The sequence below is a fragment of the Pseudonaja textilis genome, chromosome Z (assembly GCF_049901715.1).
Source record: "Pseudonaja textilis isolate UNSWEBS1 chromosome Z, rPseTex1.2, whole genome shotgun sequence".
NCBI lineage: Eukaryota > Metazoa > Chordata > Lepidosauria > Squamata > Elapidae > Pseudonaja > Pseudonaja textilis.
In genome coordinates this window covers 120,637,315-120,662,074 of record NC_142008.1, presented here as the reverse complement: position 1 = coordinate 120,662,074, position 24,760 = coordinate 120,637,315, and the positions used below count along the sequence as shown (strand labels likewise).

Here is a 24,760-nt window from a genome sequence, read left to right as displayed (position 1 = left end):
AACAGAACACGCCTCCAACCAATCAGAACACGGCTAACCCCCCAACCAATCAGAACACAGCCAAGCCCCCACCCAATCAAGTCCCACCCCCACTGGCAGTTAAAAGGAGGAAGCAGCTGCAATCTCACATTACTCTGAGAAGCACAGAGCCGGAGACAGAAGCCTGAAGATGATGAATGAGACTTCATCAAAACGTTGCCTAGATACTTGAATCTTACGCAGGAGAAAACCCAAACAACCAAAGATCTATATATATATAGATGTGGATCTTTGGTTGTTGGTTTTCTCCGCGATTCAAATATCAGGCACGCTTTCGATGAAGTCTCATTCATCATCTTCAGGCTTCTGTCTCGGCTCTGTGCTTTCAGAGTAATGTGAGATTGCAGCTGCTTCCTCCTTTAACTGCCAGTGGGGTGGACTTGATTGGGTGGGGCTTGCTGTGTTCTGATTGGGTGGTGTGTTCTCATTGGTAGGGGTTTGGTTGTGTTCTGATTGGTTGGGGGTTAGCCGTGTTCTGATTGGTTGGAGGCTAACCCCGGCTAACCCCCCAACCAATCAGAACACAACCAAACCCCCTACCAATGAGAACACACCCCCACCCAATCAGAACACAGCCAAGCCCCCACCCAATCAAGTCCCACCCCACTGGCAGTTAAAGGAGGAAGCAGCTGCAATCTCACATTACTCTGAAAAGCACAGAGCCGGAGACAGAAGCCTGAAGATGATGAATGAGACTTCATCGAAACGTTGCCTTGATACTTGAATCTTACGCGGGAGAAACCCGAACAACCAAAGATCCACATATAAATACCAGGAGAACCTCAGAAAACAAATATATATATATATATATATATATATATATATATATATATATATATATATATATATATATATATATATATATATATTCATTGCATGGGATAAAATTGAATATCCAAAATCTAACCATTATATCGAATTGTTTGAACCTTTTTTGGGTAAATATCTCCCTGAGATGTTTTGGAAGTTGTAATTTTAAATATTTGCCCATTTGGAAAGTGCATTTATATTTGCTCAGCCATTTCAGGCTACCAGCCTTACTAGGTGTGGCTATTCTTTGGGTAACTTTTTTGTTGTTGTTCTGTTATACAGGGGATAATATACCTAGATTTCAGTAAGGCATTTGACAAAGTTGACCACAATCTACTTCTTAGAAATTTAAAAAAAGTGGTATAGAGAGTACCATTACCAAATGGATTTGCAACTGGTTGATAAATCATATTCAATGTGTAGTTCTTAAAGGAATTACATCCACGTGGTGGGAGATGGGCAGTGGGGTAGCCCAAGATATCATTTTAGGCCTAGTATTCTTCAATATCTTCATAATTTATTTAGATGAGGAAATAGAAGGAAACACTAATTTGCAGGCAACATTAAGATGGCAGGAATAGCTAAATCCTACAAGACTTGAGCATTGGCACCTATAAAACAAAATGAAATTCAATGTGGATAAAATAAGATTTATTTATTTATTTGTTTGTTTGTTTGTTTGGTTGGTTGGTTGGTTGATTGATTGATTGGTGCTTGGTTGGTTGGTTGGTTGGTTTGTCAATTGCTTACAAGATAATAGGTATCAGTAAAAACATAGTTATGAATACACGGATACATATAAGAAAAAAAATAAAACAATAGGACAGGGATGGTAGGCGCATTGGTACGCAAACTGAGTGGAACTTGGCTCAATAGAAGTAACTTGGAGTGGGATTTTGGAGTCTTAGTGGACAATCACTTAAATATGAGCCAACACTGGGCAGCAGCAGCAGGATTTGGGTACATCTAGTGTAGTGAAAAGAAGGATTAGGAGAGATGTGATAGCAGTCCAATACTTGATGGGCTACCGCAAAGATGAGGAGGTGTATTTTCCAAAACAAGAAGCAATGGATGCAAACTAACAAAGGAGAGAAGCAACCTAGAACTTAAGAAAAATTTCCCAATGGTGAGCACAATCAATCAGTGGAATAGCTTGCATTCAGAAGTTATGGTTGCTCCATCATTGGAGGCTTTCAGAAAGAGACAGGACAGCCATTTGTATGAAATAGTATAGAGTTTCCTGCTCAAGCAAGGAGTTGGACTAGAAGACCTCCAAGGTACCTTCCAACTTTATTCTATCTTATTTTATGTCTTCCTGCTGAAATTTGGGGATTTGGAGTGAAAATAGGATCCACTTAGTTCTGTTCTTCTTCTAGGGGCAAGCCAGGTCTTTCATTAATTATATTGTTAAATCCCAGAATTTCATTTTCCAGGTCACTATACCCCCACCCCAATTCATATACTCCCTACAAGAAGGACTCTTGAGATGCTATTAGATAAATAATGTATTGTCCAATTATTTATGTATTTCACAGAGCTAACAACAGGACACCCCAGGGATTTTGATTAGCCTTGTGGCCTTTACCTCCCATTGCTTGTTGTAGCTACAACCAGTAGAATGCCACAAAGAAAGCTACACTAACAAGGTCCTTAATTGGGAAGGACTCATGAAAACAACCCCTGATCTGCTTGATCTTTCTCTATCAGCACATTCACGATGAGATCTAGGAATCAGAACATCACGACACAAGTGACCGAGTTCATCCTAATCAGTTTCTGGCTTTCTAGGCCAACAGAACTTCTTCTTTTTGCAGTGTTTTTTGTTGTATTTTTTGTTACCATTGCTAGAAACCTCACCATCCTCACCCTGGTATGCATGGACCAACGCCTCCAGACCCCCATGTACTTCTTCCTCTGCAAACTCTCTTGTTTGGAGGTCTTTATCCTGACTATCGTCCCCAAGATTGTGGTGATTCTGTTTTCCTCATGCAAATCTATCTCTTTCTGGGCATGCATCATTCAATGCTATTCTTATTTCTTCTTCGGTACCTGTGAAATTGTCATCATTGCAGTAATGGCCTTTGACCGCTACATTGCTATCTGCCATCCACTGCGCTACATCATCATCATGAATGGACGGGTCTGTGTGAACCTCGTGTTGGGCTGCTGGATTGCTTCTTTCATTAGTAGCATTGGCCCTATTATTCTCCTGGGCCAACTGTCCTTCTGCAGCTCTAATGTTATCGATCATTTCTTCTGTGACTATGCTTCACTGATAAAGCTTTCTTGCAATGATGCTGATACTCTCCTGTGTTGTAATGACGAGGCAGTCGAGTTGTTTGATCATGAACAACTGAATCATGATGATCTTTAGTATAGTCTAGTCTTGCATTTATACACATGTTTAGTTATCCTCCATCATTGGTTAACTTTGGTTACTGCTTAACTTTCGTTACTGTTTAGCATAGTAATTAATACAATTAATTATCTCTAGTTAAAGTCTAACATATGTTTACTTCCTCTCTCTAATCCTCCTTTAGATTAGTGACTTTGTTTACCTGATTTGCATTTGCTTGGAAACATTCTTTACCTGAGGTTTGCCATCTGAGATTGGAACATTTCTGCAATTACAACTCTACATATCCTCGTTTTTTATTTTAAATTGAAGATTCAAAGATTTATGAATGTATCGCAATTGTAGAGGATTAAGAGAGGGGGAAGCAGGATGAAACAATGCGAATAAATTTGGAATACATTAAATAAAACAACAGGTTGCAATTAGTACAATAATAATAATTATTAATAATAAAAGAAAAACTGTCTGAGCCAAGACCAATCAGGGAGCCAATTGGTTAGCCACTCAAAAGGTGAGTAATGAGCATGGATATTATTTTGAATGTATGATTGTAAGTTGGCAAGCTCATCCTCAATAGTTTTATTCAAAGAATGAAAAATTCTGAGGATGAACATTAGTAGCATATTTATCAAAAAAGAACCACATATTAGGATCCTTAAGCTGCCAACCAGCGTATATCGATCCTATATTAGATTGATCAGAGTTATTAAAAATAGGAAAATTGTCAGGATACATATCAAGAGCTATATGAATTCAATGCAAAGAAGAATTAAAGGTACCTGACAACCAATAGTAGTCAGAACAATAACTAATTCCCTAGATTTTTTTAATATGTGCTGAGCAGCATCATAATCAGACCAATTATGAAGCCAAGTGTGTTTAGCATGACAACAGAAACACAGACCCCATGTAAATTGACTGACTTTCAAGTAATGCCAATGGACAGAATTCAATTGCATATGGGGGTTAGAAAATAGCCAGGAGTGTGAAATAGATTGTAGTTGTGAGACAATAAATGTAGAAGACATGATCAAGTTAGGGGTAAAAGGAATTTGACCAAATGCCATTGGGGGCTCATAGTATAAAGTAATATTTGTGCCATGGGTCATAAACATGTATTGGGCATGACAAACCCACAAATTAGAGTTAAGACAAACCACAGAAATGTCATTTTGAGCAGAAACACCATTAACCATAAACAAGAAAATACAAAGCAAAATGGTAACAGAGTTAGCAGTAATAATAGCAAAAACAGCAGCAACAAGATTTTCAGGAGTCTGAGGTAATGAGGCCTGTTGCAGTTGTTGTTGAGCTTGATATGTAGTAGATTTGACCTGGCCCCAAGTGATGGGTTGTGGGTGCGTTGACCTTGGAAGACGGACTTCTGTGTTTAGATGAAGATTGAAATCCAGAATCAGGTTGTGAAGGCCCTGATGCCATGCCATGATATAGACAAACACAGCGAGCTGGAACCCACACTGCTTGTCCAGTAGAAGGATCTTCCATGGCAGCATAACCGCGACCCCAGATGATCAGGGCCTTTCCAGGTTGGATCTGGAGCTTGGCGATACTTTACCAAAGGCCTTGCTAAAGATTCAGTAGTTCAAAAATGCAAATTAACAGGTGAGTCTGCAAGAGAATCTAAAAAGGTTAAATAATTCCAAGTATATAATGCTACAGCAATGAGATTTTGAATCTTTTGCAGATGGTAAGGGCCAGACACAGTTTGTAATTGTTTCTGAAGCAATGCCTTAAAAGTACAATGAGCTCGCTCAACTATAGCTTGACCCCGAGAGTTGTAAGGAATTCCGTGCACTAAAGTAATATTCCATTTCTGACAAAACGTTTGAAATTCCTTACTAATATAAGCGGGGCCATTGTCAGTTTTGTCAGTTGCTGACAAGCTGGACAAGCACGGACAATATCCCAGGGTTGAGATAATTACATTTTAAATTGCTTTGTAACAAATTCTTATCCAGAGAGAGAGCACAGTAAGAATAGGGAAGAGATTGCATAGCTAAATACACATATTGAGTATCAACAATCAAGTTAATAGGTTGGTCATTGAACAATCGTAAAGCCAAAATCACAGCAGCCAGCTCAGCATGTTGAGCTGAAGTCTGTGTGGCAGTAAATTTAGAATACCATTGTTGTTGAATCTGCCAGACAACCACACCCCTTGTAGGTGATCCATCAGTAAAGACTGTAAGAGATTTAGAAATAGGATTTCACACAAAAATGGAAGAAAAGGCCGGATTTAAAGTAGTAGTAACCACTCTAGGATCCTTGGGTAAAGAATACAACAAGTTTCCCACATATTGAGAAAATGCTATCTGATATGATTCTGAAATCATATAACAAAAACAGGAGTATTCCAAAGACTAGTAGAAGGTTCTATATGACCAGCAGCCAATTGTTCTTGAACCAATTGTTGTAAAGCAGCGAGTTTTTCCCTTGATAATGGCCATTGTTCCACTCAAACTGGTGTAGAACAGAGCCATTTAAGAGGAAGAGCCATTATTAAGAATCAAATGGGCATTAAGAAGAGAAAGGATATCATGGCCCCAAATATTAGTATGAATATCTAGAATGTATGGTTGTAGGAAAAAGGACTTACCAGCAGATGTTGTAACATTAATTTCTTGAACACTCTGCCAAGCAGCTGTAGAACCTCCTATTCCCCACAATGAAGAAACTGTCATTTTTGGCCACTGTACTGGCCACTGTAAAGAGGAGATGACAGTAACATCGCCTCCAGTATCCAATAACCCTTGAAATGGTTGTTTATTAAGGAAGAGCATTAACAAAGGATGAGAGGAGTTCAGCTGATGAAATAAGCCTAGAGATAAAGAAGTTGATCCAAATCCTGCATCCACACGATTACCTATACCAGGAGATGGATTTTAATATGGAAGAAGAAGCAATTGAGAAACAGAAGAATTACAAGGAAGAACTTGAGGAAGATTCACCCAAATCTGAATCGTGAGGATACCAGTGTAATCTGAATCTATTACCCCAGGCACAACAAAACAGCCCTTCTTGTGTGCAGAAGAATGAGGCAAAATTAAGCCAACTAATCCTGAAGGAAGAAAACCTTTAAATTGAGATGGAACTATTTTAACTTCCATGGGAAATTTAAACTCAATTTCCTCTTGAGTGATTAAATCGATCCCAGCGCTACCGGCTGTGGCTGTGGGGGAGTGGGGGAGTGAGAGAGACTGCTGGAGGAGTCAAGTAGTATTTGCTTCCAATCTTCAGGGATCATTGGATAACCATTTTTTTATTCCTTCTACAAGTCCTCTTGTAAAATTTCCACTAATCTCATAGTCTGTAACTGCCTTTTTAAACTCTCTTAAGATCTGATAAGGCAGACCCTCCCATTCTGCTCCTTGCAGTCCAAGCTGTGGCCCCTGACCAGGATGATATTGTACTGGACAAACGGTAATTCTGCAAGTTCTGTTCCTGAGACAGAGGCATCCCTTTTACAAGTTTCAACTATTTTCTGAAAAGCAGACTGAACAATAGAGTCAGGAGGCTTTTGCCCTGTTTCTGCAGGAGCTGAAGGTGAAGAAGGGGGACAAATGACAGCATTAGTATAATGTGAAGGTGGAGGTGTTAAAAGAGAAAGTTCATTGTGACCATATTTTTCAATTGCATGCCTACATAAATGCCACACCTGCAAAACTTCTGTTTTTGCTCGAGGTTCAGTATGCAATGTTTTCCTTATACGTTCCCAATCAGTTAATATTAAAGACCCCTTTTCTGGGTACCATAGGCACTGAGCTGCAATCTCCTGGACCAGCCTTAAGAGATTTCTCTGTGGTACCTCAGTATTATTTTTCTTCAACAAATAGCCTAATTCATCTACATGCTTCCTTTGTTCCTCTGAAAACGAAGACCCCATACTTACAGAAACCAAAAGGTTGAAGAAACCACAAAGGGTTGAAGGTGCACCAAATCCTTGCCGGATGAAGTAAGAGGGTCCCTGTTCATGCGCCACTTGTAGTGACGAGGCAGTCGAGTTGTTTGATCATGAACAACTGAATCATGATGATCTTTAGTGGAGTCTAGTCTTGCATTTATACACATTTTTAGTTATCCTCCATCATTGGTTAACTTTGGTTACTGCTTAAATTTCATTACTGTTTAGCACAGTAATTAATACAATTAATTATCTCTAGTTAAAGTCTAACTTATGTTTACTTCCTCTCTCTAATCCTCCTTTAGATTAGTGACTTTGTTTACTTGATTTGTATTTGTTTGGAAACATTCTTTACCTGAGGTTTGCCATCCGAGATTGGAACATTCCTGCAATTACAACTCTACACTCCTGACTCTGGAATCTGGCCTCGGTACTCTAATGTTACTCAGCTCTTTGTGTGTAACTGTTGTCTCTTACCTCTACATAATTGTGACAGTCTTGAGCATGAAAACCAAGGGCAGTTGTAGGAAGACTTTTTCAACCTGTGCTTCTCATTTCACAGCTGCTTCCATCTTCTATGTCAGTACCATTTTCATGTACTCTTTGCCCAGCAAAGGCTGGTCTCGGGATGCACAGTAAGCTGTTGCAGTTCTTACTGCTGTGGTCACCCCATTATTGAACCCTTTTATTTACACTATGAGGAATGAGAAAGTCAAGGATGCTTTCCGAGACAGTTTGCAGAGGCACAAACGTATTTTGTGAGAAAGAATCATTGGAAGCACTTCACCAACCTTGCTGATCTCAAATAAATGTAAACAGACTTAGATTTTATTAATACATGGATGAGAGGACCATCATCTACTGCTCCAATCTAGAATGGGATCTCAATAATACAATTCCAGTAGAACACAGTGAAAAGAGGATTTCTGTGCTGTTGTCAGTGAGACAGCTTCAACACGAACATGAGTATATTAGAAGTTAAACTTTGTGAAATGTATTTTTTATCATTTTTTTCCAGTTGATAGATTGTTCAGGGCTGAAACGAAACCTAAACAGAGTTGTTCATATGTGGATGAGAGAACTATCACCTACTTTCTAGACTCAAGCTTCTTCCCATTTTTACACTCTAGAAGAACACAATAAAAAGATAATGGATTGTCATGGCTTTACTTCACTTTAATGTTGTGAAATTGTTGCATTTATTTTTTTTAATCCTAATCACGATCTTGACTGAAGACTAGCACTGAAATTCTCTTTTATTGTTTCTAGAGTTCTTATTTATTTATTTGTTTCTTTGTTTGTCAATCACTTACAAGATAATAGGTATAAATATATACATAGTTATGAATACATGAAATGAATACATATAAGAAAAATAAAAAAGAAACAATAGGACAGGGATGGTAGGCACGTTGATGCGCTTATGCATGCCCACTGCAGACCTCTTAGGAAAGGGGTGAGGTCAATAGGAGACAGTCTAAGGTTAAAGTTTTGGGGGTTTGGAGAAGAAACCACAGAGTCAGGTAGAGTATTCCAGACATTGACCACTCAGTTGCTGAAGTCGTATTTCCTGCAATCAAGTTTGGTGCGGTTTACCTTGAGTCTGTATCTATTGTGTGTTCTTGTATTGTTATGGTTGAAGCTGAAGTATTCAATGACAGGTAGGACATTGCAATGTATGGGAAGTTCTTGTTTGACTGTTCCTTATATCTTGTCATTTCTTGTTTCATCTTTCACTCTCTGGTTTTTATTTTATTTTAATTTCTAAATTTCTATTAAAGGAATGTAACTGGTGACATTATTTCAAATGCATGTGTTTGGATACACATCTCTCCATCTCTCTCTCTCTCTCTTTCTCACACACTCTCTCTCTGTGTTTCTCTATTTCTGTCTGTCTCTGTCTCTGTGTCTCTGTCTCTGTCTCTTTGTATCTCTCCCTCTCTTTGTGTCTCTCTCTTTGTGTCTCTGTCTCTCTTTCTCTCTGTGTGTCTCTCTGCCTCTGCCTCTCTCTCTCTCTCTCTCTCTCTCTCTCTGTGTGTGTGTGTCTGTCTGTCTCTCTCTCTCCCCATTAATGCAAAATTGTCACCTCAGTCTTTTGATAGATGTCCCTTTGTGTCACACTACCAATGCTGTTTAAGAAATTTAAATGGAAAAAAGTTGATACGGATTTTATGAATGCATTTGCCAATTGTATTTTAGATGTGTGACAGATACTTTCAAATGAGTAATAGAAGAGAAATAAGAGTAAAAAATCATTATGGATATTTAGAGATTGATGAATATGGAAGCTGGGAGGAAACAAGTGAGATGTTGCTTCTCTCCTTGATTAGCTTCTACCCATCATCCTGCCTTCAGATGCTTTGGAGAAAAGATTGAACCTCTTCTTTGTGGCAGCCCTTGAGATATTGGAATACTACTACCATGTCATCTCTAGTTCTTCTTTTCATTAAATGAGACTGTTAGTGTTTGGGGATAAACCCCCTAGCAGAGTGTGCAGCAGCAGTCAAGCCAGGCAGCCAAATGAGAGAGAGGCTGGGCCCAGGAGTATACACACACTTGAGACAAGTACACTGTTTGTGGTTTAAATAGGTATTTAATTCATACAGAGATTAAGAATAGTCATTCAGTCCATATATCAGTATCTAGTTTATCAATCCAGTTATCAAGGTCCTTTAAACAGTAAATACAATGTCTTTATCTGCTTTTAATCTTCTTCTTAAGATACCTTTCTCTCAAGTACTAACGCTGAATCCACAGCTCACCAGTAAACAGTCCTTGTGTTCAGTTGAAATGGTATCTGGCACAGTAGCCTCCAAAAGTAAGCAGATAGACCAACACAGTAGACAGCAGACCTGGAACAGTAACCAGGTGCATCCAGAAGCCGGACTCAGACAGTTGCATCCAGAAGCCAGACTCAGACAGTTGCATCCAGAAGCCGGGGCTCATACAGTTGCATCCAGAAGCCGGACTATTACGTTTCCCCTCCTACCTATATGGCTGCCTGCAACCGCACCCACAATGACATTGCAGTTTCTTGTGCTTAAAGCTACAAGACACTTTATCCTAGGTTTACATATATTTATTCAACCCAAACCTGGTTGGTGTATCCATATACCCAACAGAGACATATTTATATATAATAAAATTCTTTATTGCCCAACTGTGATTGGACACACAAGGACTACAGGGGTGGGATTCAAATTTTTTAACAACTGGTTCTGTGGGTGTGGCTTAGTTGGTGGGCATGGATTGGTGGTCAGGTGACTGGGTGGACATGCCTTTATGGTCATGTTACTGGCTGGCCATGGCCAACTCAACATCACTCACACTGAGGCACACATCTCCTTGCCTGGCCTCTCATGACTGTGGGGATGTTGCAATAGTTGTAAGTGTGAAAAATGGTCATAAGTCACTTTTTTCAATGGTCACTCCACATAAGCAAAGTACCAGCAAAGGAGGGGGGAAAAGCTCCAGAGAAGTTCCAGAGACAGGAAGTCTAGTCCTGCCAAGAACATAATAGGGTTTATCAGGATATTTAGTATGAAATGTCTTGGTAAGCTTAGGAGCTCTAACATCCTTCTCATTCACCCATTCAGACTGGGAAGGAAGAAAATGTTTCCAAACAATCAAATATTGGAGTCGACCCCTTTGTTTTCGAGAATCCAAAATTTCTTTAACTTCAAAATGTTGTTCACCTTCAATTAGCAATGACACAGTGGGACCAACTTGAGTTGGTCCCAAGTGGGAAGTATGTTCAGGTTTTAATAAACTAACATGGAACACAGGGTGGATTCGTCAGAGGGTTTTAGGTAATTTCAGTTGGTCTGCCAAAGGGTTTACAATTCGTTCAACTGAGAAAGGTCTGACATACTTAGGTCAAAACTTTTTTGACTTTTGTGTGGTCTACAAATATCTGGTGGATAAAAAGACCTGGTCACCAACTTGATATGGTTTTTGTTGACTTCTCTTTTTATCTGCAAATTTTTTATGAGCTTGATGAGCATCATCTAATGCTTTACGGGTAACTGGTCAGGTAAGCTGGAGCTGTGTTATCCATTCATCTAATGACTGAATGTTAGGTTTCTCCTGTGGAAGCTCGGGTATGGTACAAAGTCTTGTCCCTAAGCCACTTTAAATGGAGTAAACCCAGTACTACTATGTACCAAATTGTTATATGCCACCTCAGCGAATGGCAATAAATCAGCCCAATTATCTTGCTGATAATTTATATAACATCAAAGATATTGTTCCAATACCAAGTTAGTTCTCTCACAAGTCCCATTGGTTTGTGGGTGGTGGGCAGAGCTTAAACTCTGGGCAGAGCTCAATAACTTCAGGAACTCCATCCAAAAGTTTGAGGTAAACTGGACACCCCTGTCTGAGATTATGCATTCAGGAACCCCATGTAACCTGTAGATATGTAAAATAAACAGTTTAGTCAATGTTTTCACAGATGGGATTTTTGGACAATGTATGAAATGTACCTGTTTGGAAAACAAATTGATTACTACCCAAATAACTGTATTCCCCCCACTTTCAGGTAATTCCACTATAAAATCCATAGAAATTTCCTTCCATGGAGCAGTCGGTCTAGCCACATTTTGTAGTAAGCCTGCTGGTTTACCAGGAGGCCGTTTGGCTGAGGCACAGATAGGACAGCTAGTCACATAAGTCTTAATGTCTTTTTTCAAGATAGGCCACCAAAATTGCCTTTTAACCAAGTGTAAGGTTTTCACGAATCCAAAATGTCCAGCAGCTTTAGAGTCATGAACTTGCTGTAATATTTGGTTTCTTAGCTTTGCTGGCACATATAATTTGGCCCCCACCCATGCCAATCCATCTCTAACCATACAGTTATTTGAGTGAGCAAGGAACCAATCATCAAGTTTTAGAGCATCTTTTAATTGTGCAGTTAAATCATTTGATAAATCAACTTCCTTCTTTTTCTGGGCTCTGGTAACCACTGGAGCTGGCAACTGTTTGGTTCGAATAATAGGCCGTACCACTTCTTGGCAAGCACTATTATATTGAGGCAATCTAAATAGGCAATAAAGCATCCACCATGTTCTTTTCCCCTGTAATGTACTTCAATGAAAAATTAAAGCACTTTAAGTACTGCACCCAGTGAACTTGCTTGGGAGACAGCTTCCGAGGCATTTTCAAAGCCTCCAAATTTTTATGATCCGTCCACACCTCAAATGGGTGTTTTGCCCCTTCTAAGAAATGCCTCCAGGTTAACAGAGCCCAGCGAACTGCAAAAACTTCTTTTTCCCAGATTGCCCATCTTCTTTTGGTTTCAGTTAGTTTACGGGAAGTATAGGCACATGGTTGCAGAGTCCCCATCTCGTTTGCTTGTAGTAACATTGCCCCGGCTGCTACGTCACTCGCATTGGCTTGGATTACAAAAGGAGCATCCATGTTGGGATGGTTCAGCAGCAAACAGTTGTTTCAGCTTCTCAAAAGTGGCTTGACATTCCATGACATTCCAGTGGTTTACTAGGCTTCAGTTTCACCTCACCTTTGGTTTTTAGAAGATTTGTGATAGGCATTGCAATATTTGCAAAAGCAGGGATAAATTGACGGTAAAAATTAGCAAGTCCTAAGAAACTTTGAAGTTGCTTCCTGGTGCGGGGAGGGGCCCATTCTAAAACGGCACGAACTTTCCCCCGATCCATTTCTATGTCATCATGTGATTTGAGATAGCCTAAATAGTCAATTTTTTCCTGGTGGAATTCACATTTGGACAACTTTGCATATAGCTCAGCCGCTCGAAGTTTTTCCAGAACTGACCACACTAGTTTTACATGTTCATCATGAGTCTTCGTGTAGATAAGAATACCATTGAGATAAACCAACATCCCTTTGTATAAATGTTGATGCAACATCTGATTGATCATTTGCATGAATACTGCAGGAGCCCCCTGTAGGCCAAATGGAAGAACATTGAATTGGAAACAGCCCATTGGGCAGTTAAAAGCAGTTTTCCATTCATCCCCTTCCTTAATTTGAACTCGGTAGTATGCTTCTCTCAGGTCAAGTTTCATAAAAAATTTCCCCTTTGGCCAAGTGGGCCAACATATCCTTCATCAAGGGGAGGGGGTACTCGTTCTCCACTGAAATAGCATTGAGGTTTCTATAGTCAACACATAAACGAAGGGAGCCATCTTTCTTCTCATGGAACAATACTGGGGCTGCTACCTGGGGTCTAGCAGTTTGGATGAAACCACATTCCAAATTTTTATCAATGAATGACTGCAGCTCTTCTGGATCCTGTGGTGTCATCAAGTACAGTTTCGGTTTTGGTAGTTTCACCCCTGATAAAATTTCAATGCTGAAATCTGTTGAGCAATGGGGGGGAAGCTCGTCTGAGGCCTTTTCACTGAATACCTCCTTTAGGTCCCAATATTCCTCCAGAATTTTCTTCTCCCCCTTCAGACTCTCAGTGCCAGTGGAAGCCAGCTCAGTGGGATTCTTGAGTTTCGGTTGAGATTGCCCCTCCCCTTCTGGGCATTGGTCAGTATGTATGCACAATGATCCTCTCCTCCAATCAACGTGGGGGTTCCATTTCCAGAGCCAGGGCAACCCCAGTATTAGGGGCGCTCCATCCCAGGAGCCACGATAAAACACAAAGTCTCTCTATGCTTCCCCATCATCATTTCTACTGGTTCCATTATGAAATGTTCAGGGCCACCTCCAGCTACCGATCCATCCAGTTGGCAAAAGGCTATGGGCATTTTTAAAGTCTTTAGCCTTAAGCCCATTTTATCTACTACCTCTGAGCTGATTATGTACCTTGTGCACCCAGAATCTAACAAGGCCAACATTTTCCCTTTGGTTCCCAATGTGGGTACCCTTAATCTCACTGGAATGGTCATAGGGCCGTTGCTTGGATTTACCAGTGAGTCATCTTCTGATTCAGATTCATTATCTTCAGAAGAGGTTGGAGTTCCCAGCTCCTCTCCTTTCGGAGGGGCGATTTCTACAACCTCCTCCACTTTAAGCGCTGCTTCGTGAGGCTTTGCTGGGGTATTTTCAAGTTTTTTTCCTCCTCCTGGCACCCCCTTTGGCTCCAGCTTGGCATGGCAGTCTGCAGCCCGGTGACCTTCCTTCCCACATCAGAAGCATGCAGTGGTCTTGGGTTTTGCCGCCATTCTTCCCTTTTGAGGTTTTAAGGCTTCTCAAGGGCTGGTGGGGGAGGACTTGCTCCAACCAAGACCCCTCCCAGCATCTGTTTTGGGTCAGATCAATTTCCACCTCTGCTGCCAGCACTTAGCACAGCTGCAGCTCACTGGGGTCTCTTCTGGCAATACAGCTTTGATATACATCTTCATTCAACCTATCTTTAAAAACTTCTGTTAGGGCTCCCTGGGACCAGCCTCAAATATGACACGCCAGCTCTCTAAATTCCTGAGTGTAGTCGGCCACTGGTCTTCATTCTAATTATAGCCTTACATTCAGCAACTGGGTCTTCAAAACTGGCCCACAGCGCAGTCATGAACAGGTCATAATTCATCAGCTGAGGGGCATTATCATTATGCAAAGTCACCATCCACTTTGCAGCTCTTCCCTCCAGAGCCCTTGTAACACATCTAACTTTGGCTGCTTCTGAGGAAAAATCCCCTCCATTTTCCTCCATATGGCTCCAGACTTGTGCCAGGAAGAATCCTAACTCCTTGGGATCCCCCTCCCCCATATTTTACTTCCAACAGAGGCACCTTTGGAGTTCTACATCTTCTGGCAATTACACCCCCTGTTGGGGGCCCCTGGGCTGCTGCTGCCTGTTGCGCTAGCCCAGGTTGATTTATGGGGGTGACTGCTCTGATTCTTCTGGCTAGGGCTGCTTCCCCCTCATCTCCCTCATACCTTTGATCAGTTTGAGGTTCTCCAATAGCTTCATTTAAAAGATGCATGGCTTGAGTTAGTAAAAAATTCTTTCTTTCCTTCTCTTGCCATAGCTCTTCTCTTCCACGCTGATGGGTAGTGGTTACTCCTGAAGGAGACTTTTCCTCAGGATCCTTCCAGCCAACTCCCAGGGACCATTTGTGTTTTACAGCTGGTTTTTTGCCAAGATTTAATTCTGCTAACAAGTTGGCTTGACATTATGTTCAGACCCCCTCGGAAGAAAATTTATTAATTCTCCGGGTGGGCAGGTAATGTGGAGATTCAGAATAATGTCAGCTGGTGCTCCATTCAAAATCCAAGAAAGAAATACTTAGACTCCATTATTTAGAGAAAAGATATCTTTTACTGGAAATCATGTGGTAGCAACAAAAGAATTCTGAATCTGAGAAAATGGGAGCGTAAATCACATATACAAAGTAATGGTAATGTTCCCACCCCCAATAGTTCAATCGGCTCATCCAATTAAAAGTTATGTATATCATCATGTCACCATCTCCAGGTGGTGATGAGGCCTCTGTCCATTGACCTTGACATATTTTGATAAAGAGTTGCAGCTGCGCATAGCATAGGATAGAAGCCTAAGCAAGAATCTACCCCACTAGCTTATGCAGTTCTGTTTTGTAACACCTCCAGCTCACTTCCCATAACCAAATCCTCCCTCCTCCCCCCATTACTCATGACAGCCAAAAGATGCAAAGCAAAGGGAGAAAATCTTGAAGGCTGACACAGTTTATGTAAGTAACACCAGAATGTTTCCTTCCTGCCTTCCTTACAGGATTAGGCCAGTAATTTATTCTAACAACTGGTTCTCCGAACTGTTTAGAATGTTAACAACTGGTTCCAGCGAACAGGTGCGTATGTGCAAGAGGACCCTTTACTTTTATACATACACAGACACATATACATACAGTATATACTATACATCAAACATATATATGTTGTGAAATTCTAGGTGGGTCCTACACCATCCATAGTTGAACACAGCATTACGTTTCACAATTTCTCCAATCCTTTGTGTTAGCCTCATAACAGGAGTGTCCCAGTGCATCCTAGAAGATCTATTCCTTCCTTAACTCTGTAGAAAAAGAACCATCAGGCATATGGGTGGATGGGATGAAAGAAGTAGGTGGAATGATTGGGGATCATGAATGGTCAAGAGAGAGATTGGCATTTTACTAGAGAATTGATTTGGTGTGATTAAAACTATTGCACTATTGCACTATTCAGGTGACCCTGAGAGCACAGATAAACCTCCAACTGGCCTCAACAACTCTCAGAGAGAGTGCTAATGACCAGATGACTGCCAGGTTTATAAACCCTTCCATTATCCACCATTTAGTCAGATCTGAAGAAGTTTCTTGGAGGAGAAGCAAAACATTTTCAAGCAAAAACAAAGAAAGTTTAGTTACTTCTTGAAAAAAGCACATTTGGCAGAGGTGGTATTCAGATGATTCAGACTGGTTCTGGCGTACTGGTTGCTGGAATTTTGAGAAGTTCTGAGAACTGGCAAATACCATCTCTGGCTGGCCCCACCCACCCACCCACCCCCGCCCTGTTTTGTCCTATATTCCATTATTGCTAAGTTCAGCTGATTCGCACAGCAGAGTGGATTGCCACATCACAGCTGAGCTAAAAAAAAAAAAAGCTCACCTCACTCGCGCTTACACAGAGGGCAGTTTTTGAGTGCTTCATGTGCACACAAAGTACTCTTTCATAGAGTAGGTAGGGAAAAATTTGGAATCCCGCCATGGACCTTTGGGATGAAAGCATAGGGAAATTTACCTATCATGATAACTGAACAAGCTAACATCTTTTGCACTGGGTGCTTCAAAAGAGAAGAAAGCCTATATCGTGGTTTAGCCATCACAGCCGTTGAGTTAACAGATGTGAAGGCAGAACCAACCACAACCAAACTTGTATGGTGTATTGCATGAAAGCCCAATACAGGAGGGACAAGCATACAATGATTTTTCCCCCCTTTGGGTTTGACATCAATAGATGAAGCAGAAATACTGTAGAATTCCTGATACAGATTCTCCTGCAATGTGTTTTGTCACTTCTTGTGGAGTCCCTGAGAGATCTTTGCAAGCCAATCTTGAATGCCACTTACTCCATATGCTTCAAAACAATAACTGGCTTCATGGTTTAAAAGAAGTTACTTCTCTGCTGATTGCCATGAAAAACTATGCAGAAAAAATTGTCCTGTATAAATGTGTGAATCAAGAATCTTCTGAAAGGCACTCTGGATGCTGAATATTATCTTTTCCCAGATTTGAATTTGGAAGTAAAGTTTTGATGGATTATTTTTCCTTGTTTTTAAATTTATTTATCAACATATTCAAACCAGTCTAACAACCATAGAAGATGGTTTTACTGGCAGAAAGAAGATAATGACATAGCATAGAGTTTGTTAAATGTTATGAATATTTTAATGTACATTGGAAGTGGTGAGTATTTTGAAAACGTTTCAATGCTGCTCTGAAAATCAAGAGACGGATTGCAGCATTTCAAATTGTTGCAGTAGGTAAAGGATCTCTAACGTGTAATGTTTAGGAGTGGTTTAGAAATAAACTTCAAGCAAATTTGTTTTACTCATTAAATTTATATAACTCATCATAGGGGAATATGCTCTGCAGAATCCATTGGAACATACTCTGAATCAAGTGTCTTTTGATCCTGATTTATAACCACACAGGTTGTGCTTGCATGACTGATATATCTGGATTAGGAGTACTTTGCAAGAGAATTAATAATAATAATAATAATAATAATAATAATAATAATAATAATAATAATAATAAATTAATAACCCTGGATTAGTTTTGTGTTGAATTCATCTTAACACTTCATCCTCATGGCAAGATGCTAAGGAGGGATTAACCAGCACAAAGGTGTTGTCATAAAGGGACCTTACAAAAATTAGGAAGGGGATTCAAGAAACATTATCTCTGTTACTTTGAGTTCCCTGGCAGATCAGTGGAACTGTTAACCAATGAAATGGCCTTCAGGAATTGTGGGTGCTCCATCCAGTGTTCCTCCAATGTTCCATCACTGGAGGTTTTTAAAGAAGAGCTGGGGAGCCATTTGTCTGGAATGGTATGGTGTCTCCTGGAACAGGGGATTGGACTAGAAGTGGTCCCATCCAACTCTGTTATTCTCTTCTGTTAACCTAAGAATGGAGGACCATAGGGAAGAAAGGAAATAGACAACTGATGGCTTTTCTAGGTCTCTGGAGACAGATCTAATGCTCAGAATGGTGGAAAGAATCAAAAGAATAGGATGAGCAGAAGCAAGGTGGACAGACTCAGTCATAGCAATGATGAATACATCACTGGAAGAGTTGGAGGACAAGTTATGGACAGATCATCCCGGGGGTGGGGACTCTATGTGGAGACTAGGAGATAAAAATGAGTTGATGAAACCTACTTAATTAGTGTATAATGGAGATCATTCCAATTTGGGAACACATTTTTTCCTTATATTTTTCCTCATAATTTGTCCTTTTTTAACAATTACCAAAAATAGTGATCACAAGTGTCAGCCTATTTAAGGAAGCTCTCAAAAATTATTTTGGTTCAGGAAGATAATGTTTAATCCCGGAGTAACTGATCCTTCCAGCTATTCTGTGTGAATGTAGCTCCATCGAGAAGAATGATAGGATCACCTTTTCTTCAGGAAAATGGAACATTATCAATTTGAAACACAAGATTAGTAAAAAAAAGAAAACCTATTTAGCATAGTATAAGTAAAAAGCTGTTTAATATCTGCTGACCATTATAGAAGATACAAAATTACTGGAAGTCTTTTTCCTCAGAAATGCTACACTTGTGTCACATCAACCACACACTGAAAAAGTGGATGGAATATATGTGTCTGAAATTGCCTTCCTATTCAACAGGACACTTAATTGCAGTATGAAAAGTTGAAAGATCTGTCTGAGTTTTCGTTTGACTGAAAAAGAAAAATGAGTTTCTCAGGTGAGATGGGAAGGGAGTATTGAGCAAATAGAAAATAGATAAATACTTTACCTATGCAAAAAATAGATTTTTCCATGACTAGAAGTATACACAGAGAATACTCTGTGCCTTCTTAGAGTTTCTTAGACTAATGACTAGAAGTATCTTTATTTTATTCTATTTTGATTTATTTTGATTTGTCAATCGCTTATAAGATAATAGGTATGAGTATATACATAGTTATGAATACATGAAATGGGTACATATAAAAAAAATAAAAGAAACAATAGGACAGGGATGGTAGGCACGTTGGTGCGCTTATGCATACCCCTACAGACCTCTTAGGAAAGGGCTGAGGTCAATAGTAGACAGTCTAAGGTTAAAGTTTTTGGGGTCTGGGGAAGAAACCACAGAGTCAGGTAGAGTATTCCAAACATTGACCACTCTGTTTCTGAAGTCATATTTTCTGCAATCAAGTTTGCAGCAGTTAACCTTGAGTTTGTATCTCTTGTGTGCTCTTGTGTTGTTATGGTTGAAGCTGAAGTATTCATTGACAGGTAAGTCATTGCAATGTATGATTTTATATACCATACTTAGATCAGACTGAAGACATTGTAATTCAAGGTTTTCTAGGTCTAGAATTTCAAGTCTGGTGGCATAAGGTATTCTTCAGCAAGTAGAGGAATGGAGAACTCTTCTTGTGAAATATTTCTGGACTTTCTCAACTGTGCTAATATCACAGATGTGATGTGAGTTCCAAACTGATGAGCTGTATTCAAGTATTGGTCTAGCAAATGTTTTGTATGCTCTAGTTAGTAGTGTGATATTTTTGAAGGGTAGCAGTATTGTCTGTGGTGTTGAATAGCTTTACATCGTCAGCAAATAGGACGTAGTTGCTCTTAATATGATTCAAACAATCATTTCTTATTATATCAAAGATTAACAAAATAGCCACATTGGAAGGGACCTTGGAGGTCTTCTAGGAAACCCAATACCATTTCAGACAAATGATTGTCCAATCTCTTCTTAAAAACTTCCAGTGTTGGAGCACGCACAACTTCTGAAAGCAAGTCATTCTACTAATTAATGGTTCTCACTGTCAGGAAATTTCACCTTAGTTCTAGGTTGCTTCTCTCCTTGCTTAGTTTTCATCCATTGCTTCTTATTCTGTCTTCAGGTACTTTGGAGAATAGGTTGACCCCTCCCATCTTTGTCTTTGCCTCTTAGACCAACCATTTGATGGTCTACAAAGAATCAAAGCTGGTGAAATTGTGTTTATTTGAAATGTGTGATTGAAATGAAAATGAAGTTGGACTCATCTCTTATCATTTCATTCCATTTTTAGGATTGAATTAAATGGAAAACAGCACCACAGTGAGAGAGTTCATATTGTTAGGGCTGACCAACAACCATCAACTTGCCATTGGCCTTTTTCTCATCCTGCTTGTGATTTATTTTTTAACATTGATAGGCAACATGTTGATTATTATGATCACACTGGTGAATGCCCAACTGTATAGCCCAATGTATTTTTTCCTCCGACATATGGCATGGATAGAGATTGGGTATGTGAGTACCATCATTCCTAAAACACTGGCCTACATGGCCACTGGCAGCAAAAGCATATCTTTAGCTGGTTGCTTCACACAGATGTTCCTCTACTTTTTTCTTGGCACCACTGAGTTCCTTCTACTGGCCACAATGTCTGTTGATCGATACATAGCCATCTGTAACCCTCTTCACTATCCAACCATCATGAAAGAACAAATCTGCTCCTTATTGGTACTTTGTTGTTTGGCTGGGGGTTTGTCACTCATTCTAGTTCCAGCCATTCTTTTATTTCAAATGCCATTTTGTGGTCCTCACAACATCATCAATCATTTCTTTTGTGACAATGGACCCCTAATCAAACTATCATGTGTGGACACTGGCCTCCTAGAACTGATTGATTTTTTGATTGCCATATTCTCTTTGCTTGGGACCTTAATTATCAATGTTGTGTCTTACATTAAAATCATATCTACCATTTTGAGAATCCCATCAACTACTGGAAGGAAGAAGACTTTCTCCACTTGTGCCTCACACATGAGTGTGATCTCCATTACATACAGCAGTTGTATTTTCATGTACATAAGACCCCAAAGCAGCAGCAAATTAGATTTCAACAAAATAACAGCTCTTTTGAATATTGTCATGGCTCCACTTTTGATCCCATTCATATATTGTTTGAAGAACAAACAAGTACAGGAAGCTTTGAGGGCTGAACTGAGGCGATGGGTTGGACTTTGCAAGAAATTGAGGTGATTTGTGATTGATGGGACCTTGAAGTAAATATTCAGGTTTAACTTTTATTTTGTTAAGCTGTGCTGTTTTCAGATGTAATGAATGCACACTGAGATGGTTTTACAAGGGGACTTGAGAATACATAGAGGATATGTTAATCAGGAACTAAGAGTGGTGTAGTGGCCTAGAAGTGGAGTTCTTCCTTCACAATCAGGAGGCTGTGAGTTTGATCTGAGGTAGAGATAGCTATTTCTCTCTCTGGGCACAATGGAAATATATCTGCTGAACAAAACTCTAGTAAACAATTAGCTCCATTCAGATGCCCAGACTCCACCCTGCAAGGGATTATGGAGTCATTAAAAGATGATGATGAATCAGGAACCAAAACATTTGATAAGCCCCAACAAAATAAACCACAATACATGAGGAATACACACACAATGTTTTAGTCTGACTTTGGGTTTGACATCTATGGAGGAAGCAGACAGAAAATACATGACAAATATTTCTTGCAGTTCACAATAGGCTTCTTTGCTCCTTGAGAAGTCCCTGTAGGATCTTCAGTCTTGACTATGTGCTGCACCTTATTATGCTTCAAAACAGTAACTAGGTTCATTGTTTATAAGAGATGGCTTCCATCATCATTGCTCAGAAAAAAATATAGAATAAGAAGGCAGCAAAACTGCACAGAGGATACATCCATGAGAAGGCAAGAAGAGAAGGCATCTCCTCCAAAGCACTGTGAATGGAGAAAATTATGCTTCCAAAAAATTAAGTTAAGGGTTAATGTATTTAACAGATGCATTTGCTTTGCCTCTGATTTATAAGCAAAATCAGCACAAAATCAATCTAAAAGAATGGCTATGACTAACAGAAAATAGCACAGAGAGATCATGGAAATTTTCTAAATATGCTACATCTATGGAGATGCTCAGTCTTCCAAGTCATGGTTGCCCCCAAAGTGTCTTTTCAAGAGGGAAAAAAAAGCAACAAGAAAGTCCAACTTCCTCTTCAAAAAGCACCTTTGGGACATCCTGAATATGTTTTATGTATATTGTTAAGTGGTAAAAATACCACCTGGCAAAAATAAACTAGGGCAGTGATGGCGAACCTTTTTGTTGTGGGGTGCCAAAAGCACTCACGCACATGATAGCATACGGGTGGGCATGCCGGCACCCACAATACAATGCACCCTGTCCCTACCTTTGCATGGGGAAGCCTCTGAAGCCTCAGGATGGCCTCTGGATCCTGGAGAGGCAGTTTTCACCCCCCCGGAGGCTCAAGGAAAGCCTCTGGAGCCTTGGGAGGCTGAAAACGGGTCCATTTTGGCACTTCTGGTATTTCTGGAAGGCCCATTTTTCAGCCTCCCAAGGCTGCAGAGGCTTCCCTCGAGCCTCTGAGAGGGCAAAAATGGTCCAAAAATCAGCAGGAGCCATGTTCATGCACAGTGCAGGAAAGTTCTCCTCAATAACTTCAATATCTTCATTAAGTACTCTTCAATATCTCATTAACGACTTAGATGAGGGAATAAAAGGGGAACTTACCAAATTTGCAGATGATACTAAGCTGGCAGGAATAGCTAACACCCAAGAAGATAGGCTCAAGATACAGATGGATCTTGACAGACTAGAGCACTGGGCCATATCTAATAAAATGAAATTCAATATAGAAAAAAGTAAAGTCCTACACTTAGGCAAGAAAAACTAAAGGTACACATATAGACTGGGTGAAACCAGGCTCAATAGCAATAACTGTGAGAGGGATCTTGGAGTCTTAGTGGACAACCAGCTAAATATGAGCCAGCAGTGTGCAGCTGCCGCCAAAAAAGCTAATGCAATCCTAAATTGTATTAACAGAAGGATACAATCAAGATCAAGGGAAGTACTAATACCACTCTATAAAGCCTTAGTAAGACCACACCTAGAGTACTGCATCCAGTTTTGGTCACCACATTATAAAAAAGATGTTGAAACTCTACAAAAAGTACAGAGGAGAGCAACCAGGATGATTAGGGGACTGGAGGATAAAACATACCACGAACGGTTGCAGGAACTGGGTTTGGCTAGTCTAGTAAAGAGAAGGACCAGGGTCGACATGATAGCAGTCTTCCAATATTTGAGGGGCTGGCACAGGGAGAAAGGGGTCAAGCTATTTTCTAAAGTTCCTGTAGGCCAGACAAGGAATAATGGATGGAAACTAAAGAAGGAGAGATTTAACCTGGAAACAAGGAGAAACTTTCTGACAGTGAGAACAATCAACCAATGGAACAGCTTGCCCTCGGAAGTTGTGGGAGCACCATCAGTTGAGATTTTCAAGAAGAGATTGGACTGCCATTTGTCAGAAATGGTGTAGGGTCTCCCGCTTGGGCGGGCGGGTTGGACTAGATGACCTACAAGGTCCCTTCCAACTCTGATTATCTGTATCTGTATCTATAAATTTGGCTGGGGCTCACGTGCCATAGGTTTGCCATCACAGAACTAAGGAATAAAAATGTGATAGATATTGTTGTTTTGCTTCCGATTTGTATTAAATTTACCCTAATAATCTAAAATATTGATTTTACCAGTATGAACTTGATGGTGAATTCCACAAATATCTTGAAAAAATTGTGAATAATTCTTAGTGCAGTTTGCAAGGGGTGGGCATTTTTACAATTTTTTAAAAATGGTTTAGTTCTCAAGAGTGGCTAGCTGTAATATTACTCTAGGAAACTAAGAAATGGTTTGCAGAGTTCAAAAGAGGTAGATTAAATCAGACAATTTTTAATGTATAATGTTCATCACTGGATGTTTTTGTATGATGTATGAGCATTTTATAGAGTCAGCCTATTTCCCCCAACAATCTGGTCCCCATTTTACCCACCCTGGAAGAATGGAAGACTGAGTCAAACTTGAGCCTGGTGAGATTTAAACTGCCAAATTTCAGGCAGCAGCCGGCAGTTAGCAGAAGTAGCTTGGTGTACTATACTCTAACCACTGCACCACCATGCCTCACTACCCTATTTCCCTGAAAATACGACCTACCGTGAAAGCAAGTCTTAGATTGATTTTTACATGTGCATCCAATATAAGCCCTACACCCAAAATAAGTTCTAATTAAGATCCCACCCACTCCAGAGTGCACAGGTAAAAATTAAGCTAGGCTGGGGATGTGGGGTGGTAGAGTTGCCCTACTACTAGGTATGTACTGTAGGTACTGTACTTACCTTTGGACAGTTGTAGCCAGGCCTTGCAGTCCCCAATACCTGCCTTCCTGTCCCATTTTTTTTCTGCAGCTGGCAAGGCTACTTACTAAGGCTTTCCTGAAAGCCTCTGTAGCTGAATACAAAGCTCCAGATTGATCCAGAGCTATGTTATTGGCTGCAGAGGCCTTCAGGAAAGACTTGCCACTACAGAAGAAGTTCCTGAAGACCTCTGATAGCAAAAAGAAGGCTGGGGGCGATACACACAAGTGAGGTTAGTCAGTGGATGACATCCCCTGAAAATAAGACCT

General features: G+C 40.1%; 2 protein-coding genes across 2 annotated transcripts; both read left to right on the top strand.

The window, feature by feature from the left end:
- The first annotated feature begins 2,438 nt into the window (after window positions 1-2,438).
- LOC113449844 (olfactory receptor 6J1-like) lies at window positions 2,439-3,483 on the top strand. Its single transcript, XM_087915545.1, has one exon. The coding sequence runs from the start codon at window positions 2,567-2,569 to the stop codon at window positions 3,221-3,223; it is 657 nt and encodes a 218-aa protein (XP_087771671.1). The 5' UTR covers window positions 2,439-2,566; the 3' UTR covers window positions 3,224-3,483.
- Window positions 3,484-20,338: 16,855 nt separating this feature from the next.
- Window positions 20,339-21,289, top strand: LOC113449845 (olfactory receptor 6E1-like). Its single transcript, XM_026720989.1, has one exon. It carries the CDS (start codon window positions 20,342-20,344, stop codon window positions 21,287-21,289), a length of 948 nt encoding a protein of 315 aa, XP_026576774.1. The 5' UTR covers window positions 20,339-20,341.
- The last annotated feature ends 3,471 nt before the right edge of the window (window positions 21,290-24,760 follow it).